This window comes from Macrobrachium nipponense, chromosome 28 (genome assembly GCF_015104395.2).
Source record: "Macrobrachium nipponense isolate FS-2020 chromosome 28, ASM1510439v2, whole genome shotgun sequence".
NCBI classification, from domain to species: domain Eukaryota; kingdom Metazoa; phylum Arthropoda; class Malacostraca; order Decapoda; family Palaemonidae; genus Macrobrachium; species Macrobrachium nipponense.
Window position 1 is genome coordinate 22,625,545 of NC_087217.1, and position 22,082 is coordinate 22,647,626.

A 22,082-nucleotide genomic window follows, 5' to 3' on the forward strand; every position below is an offset into this window, starting at 1 on the left:
CCTTGCAAGCGGAGAACGGCCGCATTTAAGCAGGTAATTCATATACAGTGATACCTCAATTTAATGGACAATTGGTGGTCGGGGAGTCGGGTGGGGGCAGTCGATTCTTTCCTAGATAGTAGTGGGGGTCGTAATGCATAAGACTAATATTTCTTGGGAGGTCGTTATACACAAGGCTAATATTTCTTGGGAGGTCATTATCTTTATGATACTGACAGTCTTTTGTTTATGTTTTTTACGGTCATCCCCCCAACGGGCTTGTACTAAACACGCCGCAAAGGTGGGTATACATATGCTGGGATTAAACCCTCAGGTGTCACTAGGAAAGATATGGAGAGAGAGAGGGGGCGGCTCTCCTCCAGGTAAGTAACCAAATCCGGTAAGTAACAAAGACGTAAATATCGAACGCATTACTGTACCCTGGAGCAACTCGGTTAGCTCCTAATGATGACGAATTCCACATAAAATGTATTTCCATTCAACTCGCAGACCACAATAGTTGATGAATTTCACTGGACATTACGCTGAATAGATATAAGAAAGCAAGATAAAAAAAAAATACCTCATTTCGCTGCATACACGAATCGTAAGCGTAAAAGCAAGCATGCAGGGTGAATAAATGCCACGGCGGGCACGGAGGGGCATCAGCCAACAGCTATATAATATCTACATAATGCCATAACGTTCCTTTATCAGGGTCAGGTTACGGAGGACTCGTACTCTCTTTTACTCCGAGCAGTCTAGAGCAGCCTGCCCTCAACTACAGACTACAGTCATCCCTCACAACCTCTTCAGCATCTGGACGGAACGTCAGTGATGTACACAAAGTCAATCACGTATTTTTTTTTTTTTTTTTTTTTTGTGGGCCACTACCATCAGTGCCTTCTTTTTCTTCTTCTTATGCTCATTATTATTATAATGACTATATTATTCATAATGAACAAAGATTCTCTTGACATAAGCCACAAAAGCGCCACAGTATGTATCCTAAACTTCCACAGGACGGGATTAGGAGCTGTTACAAAGACAAACCTCTCAATATACTACTACCACCACCACAGACCTTACGAAAGGTGTGGCATTTAGAAGGAATAAAAATAGTTAAGCATATTAAATATCTAGGAGTGACAATCAACAACACGAAAGACTGCTTCAGAGAACAGATAAAAAGGACCAACATTAAAGCAAAGCAGATGGCAAATATGGCTAATGCAGTCATCAATAAAAGCTGTAGCAGAGTAAAAATAGGAAAATTGTACTGGAAAGGATTAGCGATGCCATCATTCATGTATGCCATGGAAGTCATGAAACTTGACAAGAAAACTATAAATGAATTTCAGAAGATAGACTATCAAGTATATCGAGCAATTTTGAAAGCGCCAAGTTACACAGCAAGTTGTGCGTTAAGATCTGAAATGGGGGCCTCTTCCTGCCACTCGAGAGATATCAAGATAAACTATTCTACCTGGAACACACACTGAAGAGTGGTGGAAATAGGCGCCTATATGAGATAACCATGGATCAGTATAATGCAAGTAAAAGAATACATGAAAAAACTAAACATAAACTTAAGTAAAATTGAAGCAGTTAAAGCCAAACAATTCAGAGAAATAATAAACAATTGGGACAGAAAAGCATGCCAGAAAGAAATGAATGAAAAGTCAACGTTAAGAGTCTACAGAAAATATAAAGATAACATAAGAGAAGAAATCTAGTATGACAACACTGAAAAAACAATGCTGATCAGTAGAGCCAGACTAGGTATACTAGGATTAAAAGATAGAAATAGGATAAAAGGAGAAAATACAAAATGTTTATGCTGTGAGGAACAAAATGAACATTTAGAACATTTCTTACTTTGCTGTCCAGCATACAATGAGATTAGAAATAGATATAGTTTTATGCAGCAACCATACCAAGAAAATAAAGAAGAATTAGTAGCAAATATACTCTTATTGGTAGATCTACTGAGGGAGGAAGTGGAGAATAAGAAAGATTTTATAAAAAGAAATGTGGTATTTCAGAGAGAAGAAACTCAAACAAACACAAACAAAGGAGAAATAAAAGAAGCAAGGAAGCCGTTTCAAAGGCATATCCCACCTACTACTACTACTACTATTACTATCATAAACAGAAGTCATAGATTCGTGCTGCAGCCATATCAAGAATATAAAGACGAAATGACGACTAACATAATTTCATTTACAGATCTATCGCAAGAAGAAATTGAAAATGGGAAGAAATTTCTAAGAGATTCATGGCAACACAGAAACAATAAACCTGAATACAAACAAAAGAGGCATAGCACGAGCAAGGGAGCCCTTACAAGGCCATCCCGCCTACCCTTACCACTAATACCGGATGTGGGAAAAAAAGAAATGATAAAAAAAACATATAAATAAAGTAAAGAATAAATGAGAAAGGTTCCAAAAATATAACTGACGAGTCTCTTCTCTCTCTCTCTGTGTGTGTGTGTGTATATATATATATATATATATATATATATATATATTATATATATATATATATATATACATACGGTATATACAAATACATATATATATATATATATATATATATATATATATATATAGATATATATATATATAGATATATATATATATATATACTATATACATATTACAATATATATATATATATATATATATATGATATATATGATATTTATAATGTCTCTCCTGGCTTAGTTCAAGATGTAATGCTGTACATATTAAATTCCTTGCTATACAGCAGTCCCACCTGACCTAAAATAAGTGCTTTCATAATAATATGCCCTTACAGTAGTAGTCCACAATGGCTATTACATAACCTACAATACATCAATTTCAATTTCCTGCAACATAAAACTGGAATCATGACTAAAATATCCTGCACTTAAATCTTTACTGACAATTTAAGTTAAACACTCTGCAACAATTTACAAACATGACATGCATCAAGTTTAGACGTATTCCCATAATAATGTCATTTTAAAGCCCATAGTACTTGTAAAGTGCAAAAAAATAATTTATAACAGTCCTGAAAACCGTCCGCAGCTTTAACAACTGAAATGACTACACCTAAATCCTACTACAGTATAAACAGAAATGGACAGATAAACATAAAATCTGTTGATCAAAACAGTCATTAGGATAAAAAACAATTACTTGCAAAACTCCTGAGTTATTTCAAAACTGAAAGTCGTCTCTTGATACAATGTATACACAATTCAAAACTGAAGGGATATGCATCCTCTTCTGATGTAACATAGTGTAGCGAAGGCAAAAAGGAAATAAATACACATGGTGTTACTATTAATATGATATAGTCTAACCCCCTTCTTTTATTACCCATTTCAGAGTACAGTAATGAACAGTTTCTCTGGTCACCACCAAACCATGAATGAAAAAATATGAGAATAAGACTATTTACTGTATTGTTAAGCACCTAGCCCCAGTTACTATCAATCCAAAATGTCTTGCTCCTTTCCAATCTTGCATACAGGGTTTGCTTTCCATTTTCCAAACTTTTACATAATATAAAGGGCACTATAAAGCAACATACAAAAAATAAATCCTTAACCAAACAACTATGACAGATATATATATGAGATGTGCAAAACATAGCTTAGGTCAAATCTGAAACCTAATATTTCATTGCATCTAAACAGTTGTTTCCTTTAACAAAACTCTACTAATTATGTTAAAAATGAATCTCAATACAGCAAAGTCAAATTAGATAGTAATACAGTGTCAATAACCTGATTAACAAAAGAGACCTGGTATCACTGCATACCAATAAAAAGACAATAACTTAAGAAACGAGACCTGGTATCACTGCATACCAATAAAAAGACAATAACTTGATTAAGAAAAGACCTAGTATCCTGCATACCAATAAAGACTATAACTAATTAACAAAAGAGACCTGGTATCACTGCATACCAATAGAAGACAATAACTGATTAACAAAAGCGACCTGGTATCAATGCATACTTGTAAAAAAAAACATACAAAAGACTACGTACTATAAAAAAAAAAAAAAACATTAACCTCAATCTCATTGAGGGAAACGAATGGTACCTGTGACCAAAAACATCACACCATTTATCATTCAGACCTTACGACATATCACTGACAAGGTTTATTTTCAAAACATTGGAGCTCAGAGCTGATAAGATACTAATACCGTAATGTAGAATTACAAGATGCCAAATATGCTGGTAACATTTAGCACTCAAATGAAATCCTGCGAACCTTAAAAGCAATTACTTTAATTCCTCAAGTTTTCACATAATGGCTAGTTCTAAAGTAGGAATTACACTGAAGAATAATTCGTCTCTGATAAAAATTACCTAGAATTAATTCATTCAGTATTACAGTACAAACAACAATACAAGCCAAAAAAATCAAGCCAAATAGTATACAGTTTCAATGCAAGTTTCATTTTAGCTAATAAATTCTTCCAGTTTAATTCTGCATCCTAAAACAGTGCTGTACTGGGGTACTTTATATTAATGGTCGCATAGGAATCTTTAGATCCTGAAATAATCATTCTAATTAAAGGATTTGCAACCAAAAGATTCCAAAGAAATGATAGGTTTAACAACCAACCACATTGTTCATTTCCTGAAAGCCACATTTTGTTGAACCAAAAAAGAAAAACTATCCAAGTGAATTCTTGCAATAGAAGTCAGATTACACATTTTTCCCATCAAAATGTGAATAATTTCATGTGCAACCCACAAACAGTGTATATATGTATATCCACACTAACCAAAATGTTTACCCTAAGTAAAGACCTGGTCTGATTTTCACATTTTAAAATCTGCATTCAATAAAAAATCTCTAGACAATCAATAAGGTTTAATCATCCCTGTCACTAGCTCACACGAAAATACAAGGAATGCTGATTATGCTACAAACTTCTAAACTTAATAAACCACAACCTTAGTACGTATACTAAAACGATTTTAAACAAACTTAAGAACAAACATCAATATTCAATTTTTCAGTTTGAGAAGAACTGCCAACAATACCTAAATAATACACACTATTTCTTTTAACTTGAGGAGTTTAAATATTATAATGGAGGCCCAATCACTTCAGGTCTGAGGAACAAAATGTGACATTGAAGAAAAACTACTTTAGATAGCCTAATGCAATCTAGAAAATTGTCAGTGATGGGATATTATTGTCTCCGCAAGCATACACTGCTTTTATTTGTTAGTTTCACTTCTATCGTTCTATTCATAAACTAACATACTGATGCAACTTCATTTGTCTCATAAAGTTAGTTTTTCTTGAGTGGAAAATAATTAATTTACAGTAAAGTACCAATGCATAAACAAATATATATATGGACTTTCGAGAGAAGTTTTTATAATAGTATATATAGTACACAAACAACAGCTATGAAAAATACATTATGCCAATGTATTTCTTATATCTCAGTTGTTTGTGTACTATATATTATAAAAACTTATTTATGATGACCAACCCACTTTCATTTGTAATGACCCTATAGCTACAATATATTGTACTCCAACATCAAAGACATCCAGAATCATAACATCAGTCCTTTCAAACACAACAGACTTTTTAAAAAAACACGCAACCTGATAAAAACATGGGGAAGTGTAACTACTCAAGTGAATGCATAGAGCAACATTAAACAGGTTTCCGTATCCAACACACCTGAATATTTGTAACTATCTACCACAGGAATATACCTTACAGCAGCTATTGTATTCCAATACAACAGCTAAATATACATAACATTCAACACCAAGCCTCAAAAGATGTCAGAAGGTCAAGAAACAAGGGCGCTTGGAATAGCAAAACAGACTCAATGATGACAAAAAATGCTGCTTTCTAAACTCCTTTGTAATGCACTATGCTACACCAGCAGTTGCTGGTTAAGAAACTGCAAAAAGATAAACTACTTTTATATCCTCTTACAAGTTATGACATTTCTATCTTTCACATCTGTAACTGATGAAGATTACAATGGACTCCAAAGGTTGGCTAATATAGAGACCTTTACATATTCTAGCAACTTTGTAATTCTTCTAACAGATGATAAATCATCAGGTATTCTTCGTGCCTCAATAGATGCCTTTATCAGGTGCCTATTCTTAATGCTTGAATAGATGCATAAGTGAAAAAGAGATGCTGTAGATAATGAGTTCCCCTTTTGACCAGATCTCTCCAATGCCATGAGATGTGCTGCACACCTGTTTGTCCTAACTCATTGTCCTCATTGATAGTGAGTGTGTGGTATTCCTCTGTATAGTTACTTTCCTTAGCTACTGTTTCTGAAGCCACAAGTGTCCTGTATATAAATCTATCTCACTGTAATTCTGAGACACCTTCCAGCACCGTCAGCCTTCCGTAATGTAACACAGATAACGAGAGAAGATAATAACTTGCTGCTATCAGCACACTATGCCACAACATCAACATTTTTTTAAAATATATTCACAACACAAGACATCACCAACATTCTATGCAAACAAGATAAATTTTCAAGATAAAATACCATCCACCGTCAGAATATGTTTTGGTATGAGAGGGGACTTTGTGCATAAAACATACTACATTTAAGGGGTGTTCATGTGATAATACAATAAAGAATGTTAATACACTATATGGGGTGTAGGCATAGGATATACAAGAAAAAGTATGTGGAAAATGTCCCTTTATAACCCAATGGAGTAAAGCTGCAACTAATAAGAGGATAACATGGGCACCTTGATTGAATATTGTGTTACCGATTGCCAGAGACAGCATCAACAGCAACCTAAAAGTAGCAGGATTTCATTGGGATCTACCCAAAACCTTTGTTAACATTTTGAAATTTGCTTTTGCTACAGCAATGGTGTAGTATTTACCTTACACCCTGTGCCATAACCATCTGGGCGAGGCAACTCCCAAATCATAAATGCTCTTCTTATTTCCATATTTATTACATCTTACAAATGACCTCATGTCAGTTTCAATTCAGTGTGTTGCATTTACTGGACTGCCTAATAACTCATGCAAATAGCTAACCCAAATATTGCAGCGGTGCCCAATTACAAAAATCAAAAGAATTATTGTATGTACAGATTCACATAAGTGCTGCAATCACCCTTTTAATCAGAACTGACGATAAAAATCTAAATAATTCATGAAAGCAAATGGACCTAATTTTCAAATGTCAAAGGACTGTTGCATCACAATGAGGGCAACTACATATAATAAAGTGAGCAAAAAGAGATGTTTAAAAGTTTTCTTCAAAATTCATAATACTTAGTACATTATTATTTTACTAAATATGCAATTTACGTACAGTATCATCTACCTGGAAAACTACATTTTGATGCTCAACTACTGTACATAAAAATTATTTTACGAATCTTATCTATTAATCAACAACAACCAATTGTAAAAAAAAAGAAGAAAAAACATAGTGGTCCTTGTAAAACAGGAATCTTACAACACCATATGTATATTCACCAAGAAATCAAAGCCGGTTTAATAGCAATTCATGGTAAGTTATGAAGAGACCTAAATAGCACAAAATACTAGTCATCAAATCTAACCATTACTGTGAGATTCTTTGATTCTGATAATTAGGCTCACACCCTGAACATTGAGTAATCAAAATACTGTTTTGTCATGTGTTATTTACTTCTTTCATTTGTTCAAGAGTATTATTATACAGAGAAAATTTTCTATATGACCCCCATATATCCCTCTCCCCTTAGTAAGACACACCTGAAGAACTTCTGAAAATTTTCGTACATACACTCAACACGATCAAAATGTGAAATAGAATAAATAGTATTAAGTACACTGAACACTAGTTTGATCAAATGTGAAACAATACAAAACACCTAAAACTTGTAAACAAGGCTGCTTGTGAAACACTGGAAAATATGACAGCTACAAAATTATAAGGGGAAAATTTTTTTTTTTATGTCATTCCATAAATGATATGTAAATGTTAAGTAAATGGTGCACTAGGCTAATTTGTCAGGCTAGCAGACCTCAATCAAGTCTGGTCAAATGACCTACATTAGGTTAAGTTAGGGAAGATTAGGATATGGTTACCTACTACATAGGTTATCTATGCATGAGGGATAAAAATATCGCACTGGATTCTGGAACTAAAATAAAAGATATGTTAACAGACATACTTTTTTTGTACCCTACAAATTGGCTTCAGGTAAGGCTCAAATGAAGTAGGCTTGGATTGGCAATGACTCAGATGACACTAGCTAGGATATGCAACAACTTGAATGACAGAGGCTAAGATTTATAACAACTCAAATGAAATAGACTAGGATATGAAATGACTCAAATGAAATAGACTAGGATATGAAATGACTCAAATGAAATAGACTAGGATATGAAATGACTCAAATGAAATAGACTAGGATATGAAATGACTCAAATGAAATAGACTAGGATATGAAATGACTCAAATAGCATAGACTAAATTTTGACTCACATGACATAGGCTATGATATGCAACAGCTCAAATGACACAGACTAAGATTCACTAAGACTCAAATGAAATAGACTAGGATATGCAATGACTCAAATGACATAGGTTATGATACACAATGACTCAAATGTCATTTACAGGCTATGATATGCAATGATTCACATGAAACAGGCTATATGCAACGACTCAAATGACACAGGCTATGATATGCAATGGCTCAAATCACACTGGCTATGATATGCAGTGACTCTATATTATATAACACTGGTTATGATATGCAATGACTTAAAAGACACAGACTATAATACGTAATGACTCAAATGGCATTGACTAAGATTTGCAATGACTCTAAATGACACTGGCTATGATATGCAATGACTTAGATGACACAGGGTATGATATACAACTCAAATGATAGACCATGATATGCAATGACTCTCAAATGATAAGCCACAATATACAATAACTCAAATGATAGTTAGGCAATGATATGCAATGACTCAAATGATAGGTAGGCCATGATATGCAATGACTCATGACACAAGGTATTATGCAATGACTCAAATGATGGGCCATGATATGCAATGACTCAAATGACACAGGGTATGCTATGCAATGACATTCAAATGACACAGGGTATGTATGCTATGCAATGACTCAAATAACACAGGGTACGCTATCAATGACTCTAACGACACAGGGTATGATATGCAATGACTAAAATGATAGGCCCTGATATGCAAAGACTCAAAGGACACAGCATATGATATGCAATGACTCAAATGGCATGAACTAAGATATGCAACAACTCAAATAGACATAACCAAGGATATGCAACGATGCCAGGCACTCCAATGCTAACCTAGGTCATTCCTAGGGTCAGTGATGAGGTTAACAAGTCACTTTATGACCCTCGACATAGGCAGCAACGGTATATAGGCTATAGGTAGGTAAGCTCCCTTAATGACACTGACATTAGGCTGGGTCTTAGGTATTTAGGTTTTTAATGTGTGATAAATATAGCTAGGCAAAGAGGAGTCCTTATATAGGTAGGTAGTAGTAGTGGCTAGCTATTTAATTTGACAATTTTAATCATTACTATTGTCGTGAGTGTCATTACTGGCAGTCTAAATATGGCTTTGTTGTCAGTCATGTCCTTATTTTGACAGTTACCTACCTATATACCCATTCATTGGCCCCATTAAATTTGCCTTCAAAATTACGAAAACCAATTAACAGCCTAGCTTGGGCCTTAGGCCTAAAGTTATCTGCTCAATCGCATACTCTGATTATACTCTGGTTGGTCTTTTTTACGGCAATTATGTTACAAATGAATGAAATACTACGTCCCTTCGTGGCGTAAATAAAGATAGCATAACGTGGTAGGCGTTCTTGTGTTGACAGACCACCGTAACAGGTCTTATGGGTTAATCCTTAAATGCCATACCTATATACCCACTGGGACCCATTCCATAACACTTTTAATTGTATTTAAAGTTAAAATTAAATTGTAAACCTTCGACTCGGCGTTATTTAAAAGGGATAATCGTCAACTGGTCACGTTACCTTGTAACACAGAGAAAATCGCACTCCGACCGGATAATGCAGACCCTACCACCAGCACAGTCAAGTCAACACTGATGACATTACGCGTGACGTCATTGTTTACTATCATAGAAAATCGGAAATTGAGTTCTTGCACTAGTGCCATGCGGTGGCTCTTCTCTCTCCTCCATCAGGTTGTCTTAGATTTCATGTAATCTCAGTTTTTATTACAAATAAAGAGAACATAAAATATACATATATGAAATATAAGCTATATCACCACTGACAACTACGAAAAATTGTAAAGTAACCGTGTTGTTGCCATTAGAGAATAAATTCTACATCCCAAAATAAGACAAAGCTGAAGCCGCCTCCAACGTGGTTACTAACAAAAATAATAGTGTTATTAAGTGAGTAGCAGTTTGAAAAGCTTTAAATGTTGCTACAAATATACGAAAAACAGCATAAAAACATTAATTAATCCAGCTACCGTGCAAATTCTATGACAAACGTCCGCCATAAATATTAAAAGCAAAACGAACATTTCCTCTCGCAGGGTACAATTACTGATGACGTTTAGGACGATCTTGATCCGGAAGAAGGAGGCTGACTGAATCTTCTTTCAGTCAGGTGGTCCTGAATGTCAGTTCGTCATCATCTTGTCTTTTATAGGAATATAATAAGTAGATAAAATAAGGAACCGTGTGCCTTCACAATCAGACAGACGAGAGGAAGATATAGTTGCTAGGGAAGGATAAGCGGTTTAGCAGCTATTACAATATGTCACTCAGACAAAATAATAAAAAAAAATTGTGACAGTTGCTTATGTCGACTTCCGGCCAGCGACTCATTCGTTTATTCAGTCATTCATTCTCACAAAATTTCGAAGTGCCACATCACATACCATTATATTTCATTGCGTTTAACAGCATTACGACACATACACACTCACGCACACATTATAATGTTCATTTAATATCACTGATAAAATACAAATCCAATGAATATCTAAACAATAACAAGAAAATTGAAGGAAAAGGAAAAACAAAAGACACCAACTAACATTTTATTGAACTTGAAACTCTTCTATAAACACCAGCCGTCTCATACCATGAGGTATATCGACGGTGACAGTATTATAGTACTAGTCAGTAGAGTCAGTCGCCTCTTATACACGTCTCACTTAGACTGCGCGAAACCGATGCGCTTGTTCCCGACGTCGAATTCAGAATAGTATTTGGCGATGAAAGGGTCCCCGATGATCCAGTCGACGATGAGCTGGGACGTGTCGAGTGCCAGGAATCCCACGATGCATTCCTTGATGCCAGTCGTTGGGTCTTCGACCTGAGGTCGAAAAAGAATGGGTCTAGAGATTTGGAGAGGATGGGCAGAAAGAGATCCACAAATTTAAAGGAGGTGGAGTACTACAAGGATCTAAAGGCGTATCTGGGAGAAAACTCGACAGTTACTTTCAGAAGTAACAGTTTGAGAGGTTGGACAGGAATATTAAAGAAATGAGTCAGGAATGAAGGCATAGTAAAAGGCTAAAAAAAAATTGGCAACTAGGGGCCCAATGGACCCTGCCAAGAACTTCAAGTAATGCCTACAGTGCGCCTAGAATTAGGGAACTGTGCATGCTTAATGTATACATACATACATTTATACACATTTTACCAATTCCTGACACTTCCTTGTTATAACTAACATTCCTAATTTAGACCTACAAAAATTCATAGGCCTAAATAAGGACATTAGGTTTCAAATGCCACAGACCTCCCTCCCTCCACGAAAGAGCTACGTTGCAAAGTAATCTCTTCCCGTCATCTTTCACAATGCGAAAAGCGGTAATCTCCCAGGTAATCCCCGAGCGAATTGAAGGTCCCACGTCCCGAGAGATAATATGACTATGTTATTATTGGCCTGGTTTGCGTTGCTTTGTTGTTGGTTATTCCCAAAAGGGAGCGTTTAGTTTCATTTTGTTGTTACTACTAGTATTATTATTATTATTATTATTATTATTATTATTCCTCAGACCACTGGACTGCTTTCCAGAGAATGTAGTGCAATCCGAACTGCACAAGTTCAAACGCAGATGTATTTCTACCTAAATACAATTCTCATTGTATCTTAATAAAAAAAATCTACTTATCTATTAATCAATTAATATATTTCCCCCTTTATAATAAGTCAGATCACTTCTCTCTGTATTTTCCTTTACCATATGTTACTTTTTTTCTTATGAACGCCATATTCTTTGAAAGCTTGATTTTCAAGTCAATGGCCCCTTCTGTGGGCTTGTTCCATATGAGTAAGGTTCATCTGACTAATAATAATAATAATAATATCCTCCAGAAAATAAATAATATTCATGTTGCACAAGCCCACATTCTCTCTCTCTTAACATTTTGTTCTGTTGCCATAACTAAGGTCTTATTTAAGCTCGGCTCATACGGTCAGTGCAGAGGCCGATGGAGTTGGCATCTTAAGGCTATTAACTAACCAGGCTAGATGATTAATAATAAAAAAGGGTTCGTGAGAGAAAAGTAGCAAGAGTCAAGGATAATAGAATAAGGAAGAGAATTCCATAGTCTGCAGTGGAAGGGAAAAATAGTCATGTATATATATGTATATATAATATACACTTACATTATATATATATATATATATATATATATATATATATATATATATATATATATAAGTTTAACATTCAGCAACTTCCCTTAATGGAAAAAACATACAATGGTAAATGCCACATTCAAGCTTCAACAGCTGAATCATGGATGAACTTCCTGTATAGTAAACTTCCCTGACATTAGCCCCTTCATACACCTACACACAAGACTCATCAGTATTGTATCAACCCCCTTACAAACGCTGCACCATTCATCTCTTGCATTTCTTGGTATTAAAACCATTCTTTTCAAATTAATTTTCACTCAATCTCTCCAGCACTCTCTATAGGCCTACTTCTGTTCCTTACGCCTAAAATTTCTAGAGTACTACACATTTACATCAAGGGCTACTCCAAGAGCAAGAGCCCGTTCTGGCATAAGGACATATATATCTATATATATATATATATATATATATATATATATTAAATCAAGAAGTACAATTACTCAAAATAACTCTACCTCGATGACGTGATCAGCTCCCTCCAGTTCGAAGTCGTATCCATTCATGGTGAAAGTGACATTTGGCATCTCCGGCACCTTCGAGCACAGGATGCCGTATTCGGGGCCGAGGATGTGGAAGGCGCCGAAGTCAGTCATGAGTTCCTAGTGAATGAAAATGACAAATTGTGATCATTTTACTATTTGTGTAACCGTTTATTCGCTGTACCTCACACGGTGTACCTCCAGCATCGCTAGAGGGTGCTTAATTCATTTATTTTCCCGAATTTAGTCTGTCGGGCCCACGGTCTAGGGCCAAGCACTTTCGGGCATCCAGCGCTAGAGACAGTTATAAGAGCTGGTGTTGGAGAGGTTGGACAGAACAGACAGACGAAGAAATCAAAGAAATCAGGAAAATAAAGGAGATGAAGACTTGGGTCTAATGGTAGAACTGGAAGAAACAATTAGACTATGAATAATATTCAGAGAGAAGAAAGGAAGCGGGAATGGAGGTAAATTAAAAAGGATAGAAAGTGAGTGCAGCTACAAGGGCCGAAGGGAGGCTGCAAACCCTTGGCGATGCCTACAGTGCACCACGTGAGGTGCACTGACGGTACTACCACCCGTCCCCTTAAGGGATGGATAACTAATGGTATAGTTATCAAAGTCGTTTTTGCTGGAACTTTATTTATGCTTATTAATTCCACTCGAATTACGTTTAGAAATAGAGTTGCAAGAAGAAGCAGGAGAAGAAGCAGAAGAAGGAGAAGAAGAAGAAGAAGAAGGAGGAGGAGAGAGAGAGAGAGTGGAGTTTTACCTTGACGTTCTCCGTAGGCCCAGCAATGAGGGAAGTACCAGTGTCGATAGCAACTTCACAAGGGTTGCAGAATGACTTTGCAACGCCTCCGACCGAGATGCTGAAATTTTGAAAGTTTTCAATCAAGTTTTGCCCGAGTTCTTGGAAAAATAAAGCAATACTATTTGAAAAAGAAGAGCATTATTTTTACGGCGAAGATGCTTCATCTGGAAATCATATTAGCGTATTGATTTCGTTCATCATTTTGTAGCCGTAAGACGTTCGTGCGCCAAAGCTAGCTAGACCTACACCGCTATAAACTCCTTCTACATTTAGATTTTAATACTCTGCAGCTTAACAATATTTGTAAAAAACAAAGCAATTATACTTGAAAAGATGAGCATTTTATACGATGAAGATGTTTCAGCTGAAAGTAATTTCAACGTATTTATTTGACTTATTATTTTTCCGCCATAAGGAGTTTGCGCGCCAATCATTTTCGCAAGTTATTAGTACCATTCAACGCCCTACAGAATAAGATGAAACTCTTTCATTAACATTCGAGTATACTCTTGTAACTTAATAACGTCCAATATAGCTCGAGTACTCTGTAACTTCACTCTGTAACGTAACAATAACCTTCAGCCGCGATATATAACTTACCTTTCAACCGTCACCTGCCAGTAACCGACACGTGAAACGGGTACATAAGCGAATTCTCCTTCATAGTGGTTGGGGTCGGATCCACCTAGAACCAGTTCGCCTCCTGGGGTGCCCGACATGTTGCTAAGAAACAGGATAGTTCTGTCAGGATTCTGTCTGTCTATCTGCCTGTTTATTTATCCATCTGCTTAGCTGTTTATTTCAGTTATCGTAGGATTATGACGATAATGAGGAATTACTGGTTTTCAATTACGTATTTCTACTATTTTAAAAGTTTGCCCGTCAGGGTTTCCAAGACGTAAAAAAAAAAAAAAAAAAGTCACAAAATAGCAAGCCGAGGAAGCCTGGTGTGGACCCCCGGACTTCTAAAACCAACAAATACATTTAATTAAAGAGCAACTCACTGATTGAGGTAGAAAGAGAAGATGGGGTCGTCCACAACGCCTTGGTCGATCATGTTGTCGAACACCGTGGGTACTTCCAGGGCCGAGATCTCGACGAAGGCCATGCCCATGATGCCGTCGAACTTACCAGGGAGGAAGCTGAGGCCCTCGCTGGTGATCTCGGCGAAGAGCTGGTCTTCAACGGGCACGTCTCCTACAGAGAGGTGGTCACTGAAAAACAAAAGCGAGCGGAAAGGCGCAGGAGTTTGAATACAGTATTGATGGCAGACAGGAGTAATTAGTGCTAAAATAGAGGGAGTTAGGACGAAACACTGATGACAAAAAGGAGTAATTAGCGTTAGAATAGAGGAAGTTATGTAGGACAAAACACCTATGACAAAAAGGAGCAATTATTGCTAGATTAGAGAGAATTAGGATAGAACACTGATGACAGAAAGGAGTAATTAGTGTTAGAGTAGATAATTGATGACAGAGAGCACTACTTGCAGCGAGTAATAGAATAAAACATAAAAAGCATGAGAGGTATATATAGTACTAGAACAAAGCGCGCAAACGACAGACAAGGGTAATTACAGTTAGGAAAAGCCTTTTTGATAGAAATAGAGAGAAATAAAGAGGGAGTTGCGATAAATTAAAAAAGATTAGAGCATGAACAATAGGGGGGAGACTAAAGAGGGGTTTAGAGCATAGGAAATTAAAATAAGCTTCATCAGACTTATGTCAAGTACGTTATGTTGCCCTATTCAACTTCTTTAACATTTGAGAGGCTACAACACGAACGGAGGAGCAGTAAAAAGGCGGAAAGCAATGTAGCTGGGGCTTAAGAAGTGACGCTACAGAGAAACACCACTCCAGTGTGCCTGGGTGGGCACGGGGTAGAAACTAGGCATTCTTAGCAAGGTACATGTGGTCCAACCTCTCTAAAGTGACCCACAAAATCCTAAAATCCGGATTCCTTACGCGGACAGGAATCCTTTGCAGGAACCGGAACCGTAGTGGAATTCGATAGCAGTTCCGTTCTCCTTGTAGGTGGACGAAGCCGCGGAATCATATCGGCGATGAGCAACTGTGACGTAAATAGATAAATATACAAAGTAATTGGTCAAGTAGTAAAATAATGTGTGTAATTTAGTAAATATATATACACACACACACACACACACACACACACACACACACACACACATATATATATTATATATATATATATCGATATATTATATATATATGTATATATATATATATATATATACATATATTATTTATACATAATATATATATATATAATATAATTTGTTTATATATATATATATATATATATATAGGTATAATATATATATATATTATAATATATTTATATGATATATATATATATATAATTATATATTATAATATTATATTAATTATTTATATATATAATATCTATATTATATATATTATATATATATATATATATAATATATATGAATATATATATATATTTATATATATTATATATATATGGTAATTTATGCTGAATTTATATTTTATTTATTAGCATCTATTTACTTTAAGTATCTATTTATTGTCATTTACTGAATAATATATATATATTTACATAATTCAATTCACTGCATTAACTAATATATATATATATATATATATATATATATATATATATATATATATATAATATATATATATATATATATATATATATATATATATATATATATATATATATATATATTGTATATATATATATATATATATATTATATATATATATATATATATATATATATAATATATATATATATATATATATATATATATATATATATATATGCGTACAAACCAACCGAACACTTGATAGTTACAAACAACTACCTAAGCGGACTTTCTCCGTACTTACGGCAGGCTACGCTCAAACACTTTTTGGAAGGAACCCACAGGTTGGAGGAACCTGTGTCGAAGATGACGTTGAATTCCTGGGCCGGTGTCCCGAGGTTGATCGGGCCGTAGTACTGCGCCTGCGCGAGACGAACACAGTGACCAGAAGAGTTATTATTTCGTACAAGAAGAAGAGCGATCGGTAAATGACGTTTCACTTTGAATTACTATCGTAGCAGAAAAGGATAATAGACACAAATCAAAATAAAACATTTTGAGGGGGCATAAAGTAAAGTTAAACTAAAAATGAGTAAAGTAAACAAAAGAATAAAGCTTTGCACCTCACATAGTGTAGTCTGTAGTGCGCCCGCAACTGTGTTTGCAGAGTAAACGCTTAGGAACCATGGAACTGAATAGTTTTTTTTCCCTAAAGGAGAATGTGCACACATTTTCATGACTAATTTTGTTCATTTATTTATTTTTTATAAGTGGTTCTTTCTTTACTTCCCTCTACCTTCTGTTACTTCTTTCGAATAAAAACAAAAACCTTTGGCCGCTTGAATTTCAAGTCAGTGACCTCTTTGGTGGTCTTGTTCCATATGAATGGGGTTCACCTGAATAATAATAATAATAATAATAATAATAATAATAATAAGAGGTGCCTAATGGAAATCTTTTTATATCAGTTCCACGAAGTTCCATAAAAAAAAGAAACAAAACTTACGTCCATGTAATTGTCGAGGTCGAGGATGCTGTCGCCGACATCGTGAGAAGAGTAACGGCTCTCGAGGAACTTCTTCGTCCTGTGGAAGTCGCCCAGTTTACGCACCCTCTCGAGCTTCTGCAGGGGTATCCTTGGGCAGAGGAGACATTAATTAATAATTATTTGAAAGCAGTGGCAAAGATCCCTAAGGAAAAAACAGTATTACTAAGAACTTTGTGAGGAACATTTTCTTTTTTCAAGCCAAAAGTCTTGGACGAAGGACTCTTGCCAAAAGTTCTTTATGGACTTGCCAGAATTAAAGGCAAATATAACCCTGCGGGTGAATTACCTTGGCCGACAACGGAACAACAGGCACATCAATGAATTGGTTACCTGGCATACTAATCTTTAGACCACGTAGGCATAGTTGACTTGTCTATTTCTCCAAATTAGTGAACAATTATTTTCTTCTTGCTCAGCTTCCTGTGACGAACTGATCAGTAGCCAACATAAAGAAAAAAAAAAAAAGTTGCCAATATATTCCTTTCCTTGTGCTAAAGTTGCATATTTCTCCTGTAAAGGCAGTTTCTCATAACACTTTCTTTTCCCTAAATATCCTTCACAAAATCTTTGTCTTTTGTCACAGAGGTCCCACATGCGGACACTTCGTGTAAAGTTCCTCAAATGAAACTTTCTTTCGTCAAAAGTTCCATTATACAGACTTTTCCTAAGTCCTTCATTAAACATTAAGTTTCTTAAACGAAGGTTCTTCTTGCAAAGATGCATTTTGTCACAGGTCTGTCACATAGGCTTTCTGTCGTAGTCCTTACTTTTTTCAGTTTCTTTTCTTTGTCAAATATGTTATCATTCTCTAGGCATCTCTACCATTGAAGGTCCCCTTCAGACCCTCCTTATGTCAAAGTCCACTTGTAACTATAATTTTTTTGTCGTTTGTCCTTCATAAGAACATTTATCTAATGAAAGGCTCTTCGTTCTGTACAATTACCTCCATACAGGCCACTCTTCTGTCAGGTGTTCATTTCGAGAGTAAAAAATTTTGAGAATCTTCACTCTTTGGATATATATTTGTCAAATGTCTTCATTTTATACAGCAAGAGCCTAACTCTTGCTGATGGCTGCAGTAAGGACCCATTTTTGTTGATATATCATACAAACCTTCCCTTTGTCAATCACCTTCACTTGATGCAGTAAAACCCTTTCTCCTGTCTTGTGACAAGCCTTCATAAAGATACTTCTTGGGCCCAAAGCCCTTGTTAAAGAAAGTAGTTCATTCTATCGCAAAGCCACTTGCAATATTATTAAGACAAAGTGTAGATACAGGCAAGATTTATGATGAGCACAAATTAGCATATATCACCCCTACTTTCAAAAGTGGATCAAGACTAGAGGCAAGTAATTATAGGCCTGTGAGTCTAACATCACATATTATGAAAGTGTATGAAAGGGTAATGAAGAAAAATATTAGGCGGTGGTTAAAAAAAATCTAATGAATTACATTTTCTGCAGATACCAAGACTGGCAGATACAATATTCATGTTTTTAATGAGGACTTATTTCCATAAACTGTACTGCAACTGCAGTAGTCTTGGTATGTCTGCTGATATTTTGCCTGTCCTTTTCATAACTACACACAAAACACACTATACACATTATTATATATATAATATAAATGTGTGTTCCTTTCAATAGCTGGCACCTTAATCAAATTCATGCATGGGAAAGTTTAGGGACTTGCACCTGGTGCTTCACACTTTTACTTGCCTTATCTTGCTAATTTGTGACATGCAGTTGTCATTCCCAAACTAGTCCATTAGATACTAAAATCTGTTTTCTGTTGATCATTGTCAATGGCCTAAGATTTTGTAACGCCGTTTGGGCAAGTTAATTTATCAACCAATTCCTCTGCTGTTAATCTATGGAAGACTGTTGGCTACCTAGTATGGATCAAGTCAGCCTTGAGTCAGTACGCATAAGCAGCCACAAAGTGATGGCACTGTGTCAAACTGAATAAATAGGCTTGGTGTGGACCTCTGGAATTGATCTACCAACAATGGGACAATATTGATATTTGGGAGGCTGATCACCACAGCTTGTTAATATAATAAAATATTAAAATAGTATCTATCAAAACACTCATGTAGGTATCTGAACTCACTGATAAATATATAAAAAAAAGTTTCCCTTTGTACGAATAGTACACCCCTACTGATACTACTACACTATTAATAATTGTGTATTTTGGACAAATATAGTAGTATATCCCTGCTGATAAACAACTATTATTAATGGGTACACAAATAGTATATTTTTATAGGTGCCTAAACTTCAAAGAAATATTCCACAACTGGCATAACCACTATACATTAATACTGATGAATGTGAGCAATATACTATTGCATACAGTACTAACAATATTGATATTATTAGAATTCTACTACTAATCCAACTGCTATTGCCATAACTAAAAGTAATTAATTACATATCAAAACTACTAAACATAAAATGAACATTTACCCCCCCGTGTATGTTTAGCTTGCTCACATTAAAATTCCCAAAAATACTTCTCAACTCTGAAAGTGTACTTGATAAGCTCTCCTGCTTTTTACCCAGTCAATGTTGCGTCACTTCAAGATTGGAATTTCCTGAGCTATCATTAATACTGTAACAATTATTATTGCTATTATCATAATAATTAATATAGTTAGCCTAAAGAGAATGTACGAATACCAAGTTACATTAATGGAACCTGACAAGGCTAGTTCAAACAATTTACTGTATTTTTAAATTTTAACTGGAAATGGAACAAGGCAAACTTTAAAAGTTTGAGTGAAGTGACATGAAACTAAAAGGGATGGATAAAAAAACGAAATGGTAGAGAATAATATCTGGGTTCTCTACGTGGTTTTTTGTCTGATTCCTTAATTATCTAGTCCCCCTTTTTTCACTTGTTTCTTTTCTCCTTTTTTGCAGATCTGGGTTACATGTTTCACTATGCTCACTATTAGATGGTGGTGAAATTCCAATATAGTTATTAGTAAAATATAATTAAACCAAAACACGAAGCTAAAATTATAAAAGGCCTGCAGCATTTTTGCTCATACTTAGTACAATCTAACTTCTCTATGCAATTATAAGGACATACAAGCTACTTTTTTTTTTCTAGCAAAACTTCATTGAGTAATTTCTCACTAGGTATTTGTTTAAATGTTACAAACTACGTTTTTACTGCAAATGCTGAATTATATTCACTACATACAGTGACACATAAGGGAGGTAAGGGGCTGCTTACAATGTTCATTATACAGAAGACTGTAGACAGTGCTGTAGGCTCTTGCAGAGCCTTCCTTAACATCCAGCCACACTGATGTCTGTTTTGTATTTTGCATAGGTTCTATTTGGTCTCTTCCTCCTCAGCTGTCCAACTTCTCTTTTATTTGCTCAACCATTCACCCAAAATCCTTTGGTCAAACCCAAGGAGTCTAGAAACTGGATACAGTATCGTCTCATTAATTAACAAAAATAAAGCTGATGTAATATAATCAGTTACAACCTACTACCATCACGGGAATCTCCAGATGTACACTTGAGTGCCACAGATAACTATTTAGGTAAAATCACAGGGTATTTCTGAAACCCACTGACAAGCAACACTTGTAAAAGGGTTCAAGGCTGTGCTTGCTCTAGTTGGAAGGGAATTTTGTGTGTGTGTGTGTGTGTGTGTGTGTGTGTGTGTGTGTGTGTGTGTGTGAAAAAAAAAAAAAAAAAAAAAAAAAAAAAAGGTACAACATAACCAGACCACCACGATGAAATTCTCAGCTCTGCCAGTGTTATCCCAAAGAACCTGTTATAAAAAAATAATAGATAAAAAAATTTCTGTCTGATAACACTGATGATTCAATTGAACTCACTAGTACTTTTTTCCAATATTAATCATTCATTGTCAAAAGAAATTTGGACATTCACACAAAAATGTTCCATTTTTAGCAGTGTCTAGTGGAGAGAGTAGAGAGAGAGAGAAAAAAAAAAAAAAAAATAGAGAGAGAGAGATAGAGGAGAGAGCGAGTAGCAAAAACCAATTTGACAGCACGCTTGTTCAACTTGAAAAAATAATATCCACACCAAGTTACTCCCATCAACTTCCATTGTTACATCTAGATGACATAAAACAATGCCTGTTTGATCATCCTAATTCATAAATTAATATAAATTAAGATACATAAAAATTTCAACATCGCATACCTTTACTATCTCCATCCCCTTTCACTTGGTTGGTGAACTAATTAAGCCACTTTTAGTAAAGATTACTTAAAAGCTAATGCACTGTTTACCTTCATGAGTAGAAAATTAATGAACTTTTGGGATCTGATAATGCAATTCATAACCAATGATTTTTACAGAAAAATTTTATCTGCATCTTCAACATTTTTTGCTTATCCAGTTAGTAGATTTTCAAAGAATTACAATGTTTTA

The 22,082-nt window shown here is 35.1% G+C and overlaps 2 protein-coding genes across 2 annotated transcripts in view; both read right to left on the reverse strand.

Moving 5' to 3' along the window:
- The window catches only part of LOC135201589 (solute carrier family 45 member 3-like), a 164,731-nt gene extending 154,533 nt beyond the window's left edge, over positions 1-10,198 (reverse strand). Inside the window, 1 exon segment of the mRNA XM_064230619.1 lies at positions 10,060-10,198. The gene's annotated coding sequence lies outside the window, so the exon portion shown is untranslated.
- Positions 10,199-11,088: 890 nt separating this feature from the next.
- On the reverse strand, positions 11,089-17,771 carry LOC135201590 (lysosomal aspartic protease-like). Its single transcript, XM_064230620.1, has 8 exons — positions 17,613-17,771; positions 16,911-17,028; positions 15,978-16,083; positions 15,018-15,227; positions 14,614-14,736; positions 13,972-14,071; positions 13,176-13,319; positions 11,089-11,382 (listed from the first exon to the last, which is right to left on the reverse strand). The coding sequence occupies exons 1-8, from the start codon at positions 17,616-17,618 to the stop codon at positions 11,218-11,220; spliced, it is 972 nt and encodes a 323-aa protein (XP_064086690.1). The 5' UTR covers positions 17,619-17,771; the 3' UTR covers positions 11,089-11,217.
- Positions 17,772-22,082: the final 4,311 nt, after the last annotated feature.

Coding starts and splice junctions, on each gene's coding strand:
- LOC135201590 (XM_064230620.1), bottom strand. Junction 16,084..16,910: donor GTGTTTGAGCGTAGCCTGCC/GTAAGTACGGAG, acceptor TTTACGTCACAG/TTGCTCATCGCCGATATGAT. Junction 11,383..13,175: donor GAGCTGATCACGTCATCGAG/GTAGAGTTATTT, acceptor TTTCGACCTCAG/GTCGAAGACCCAACGACTGG.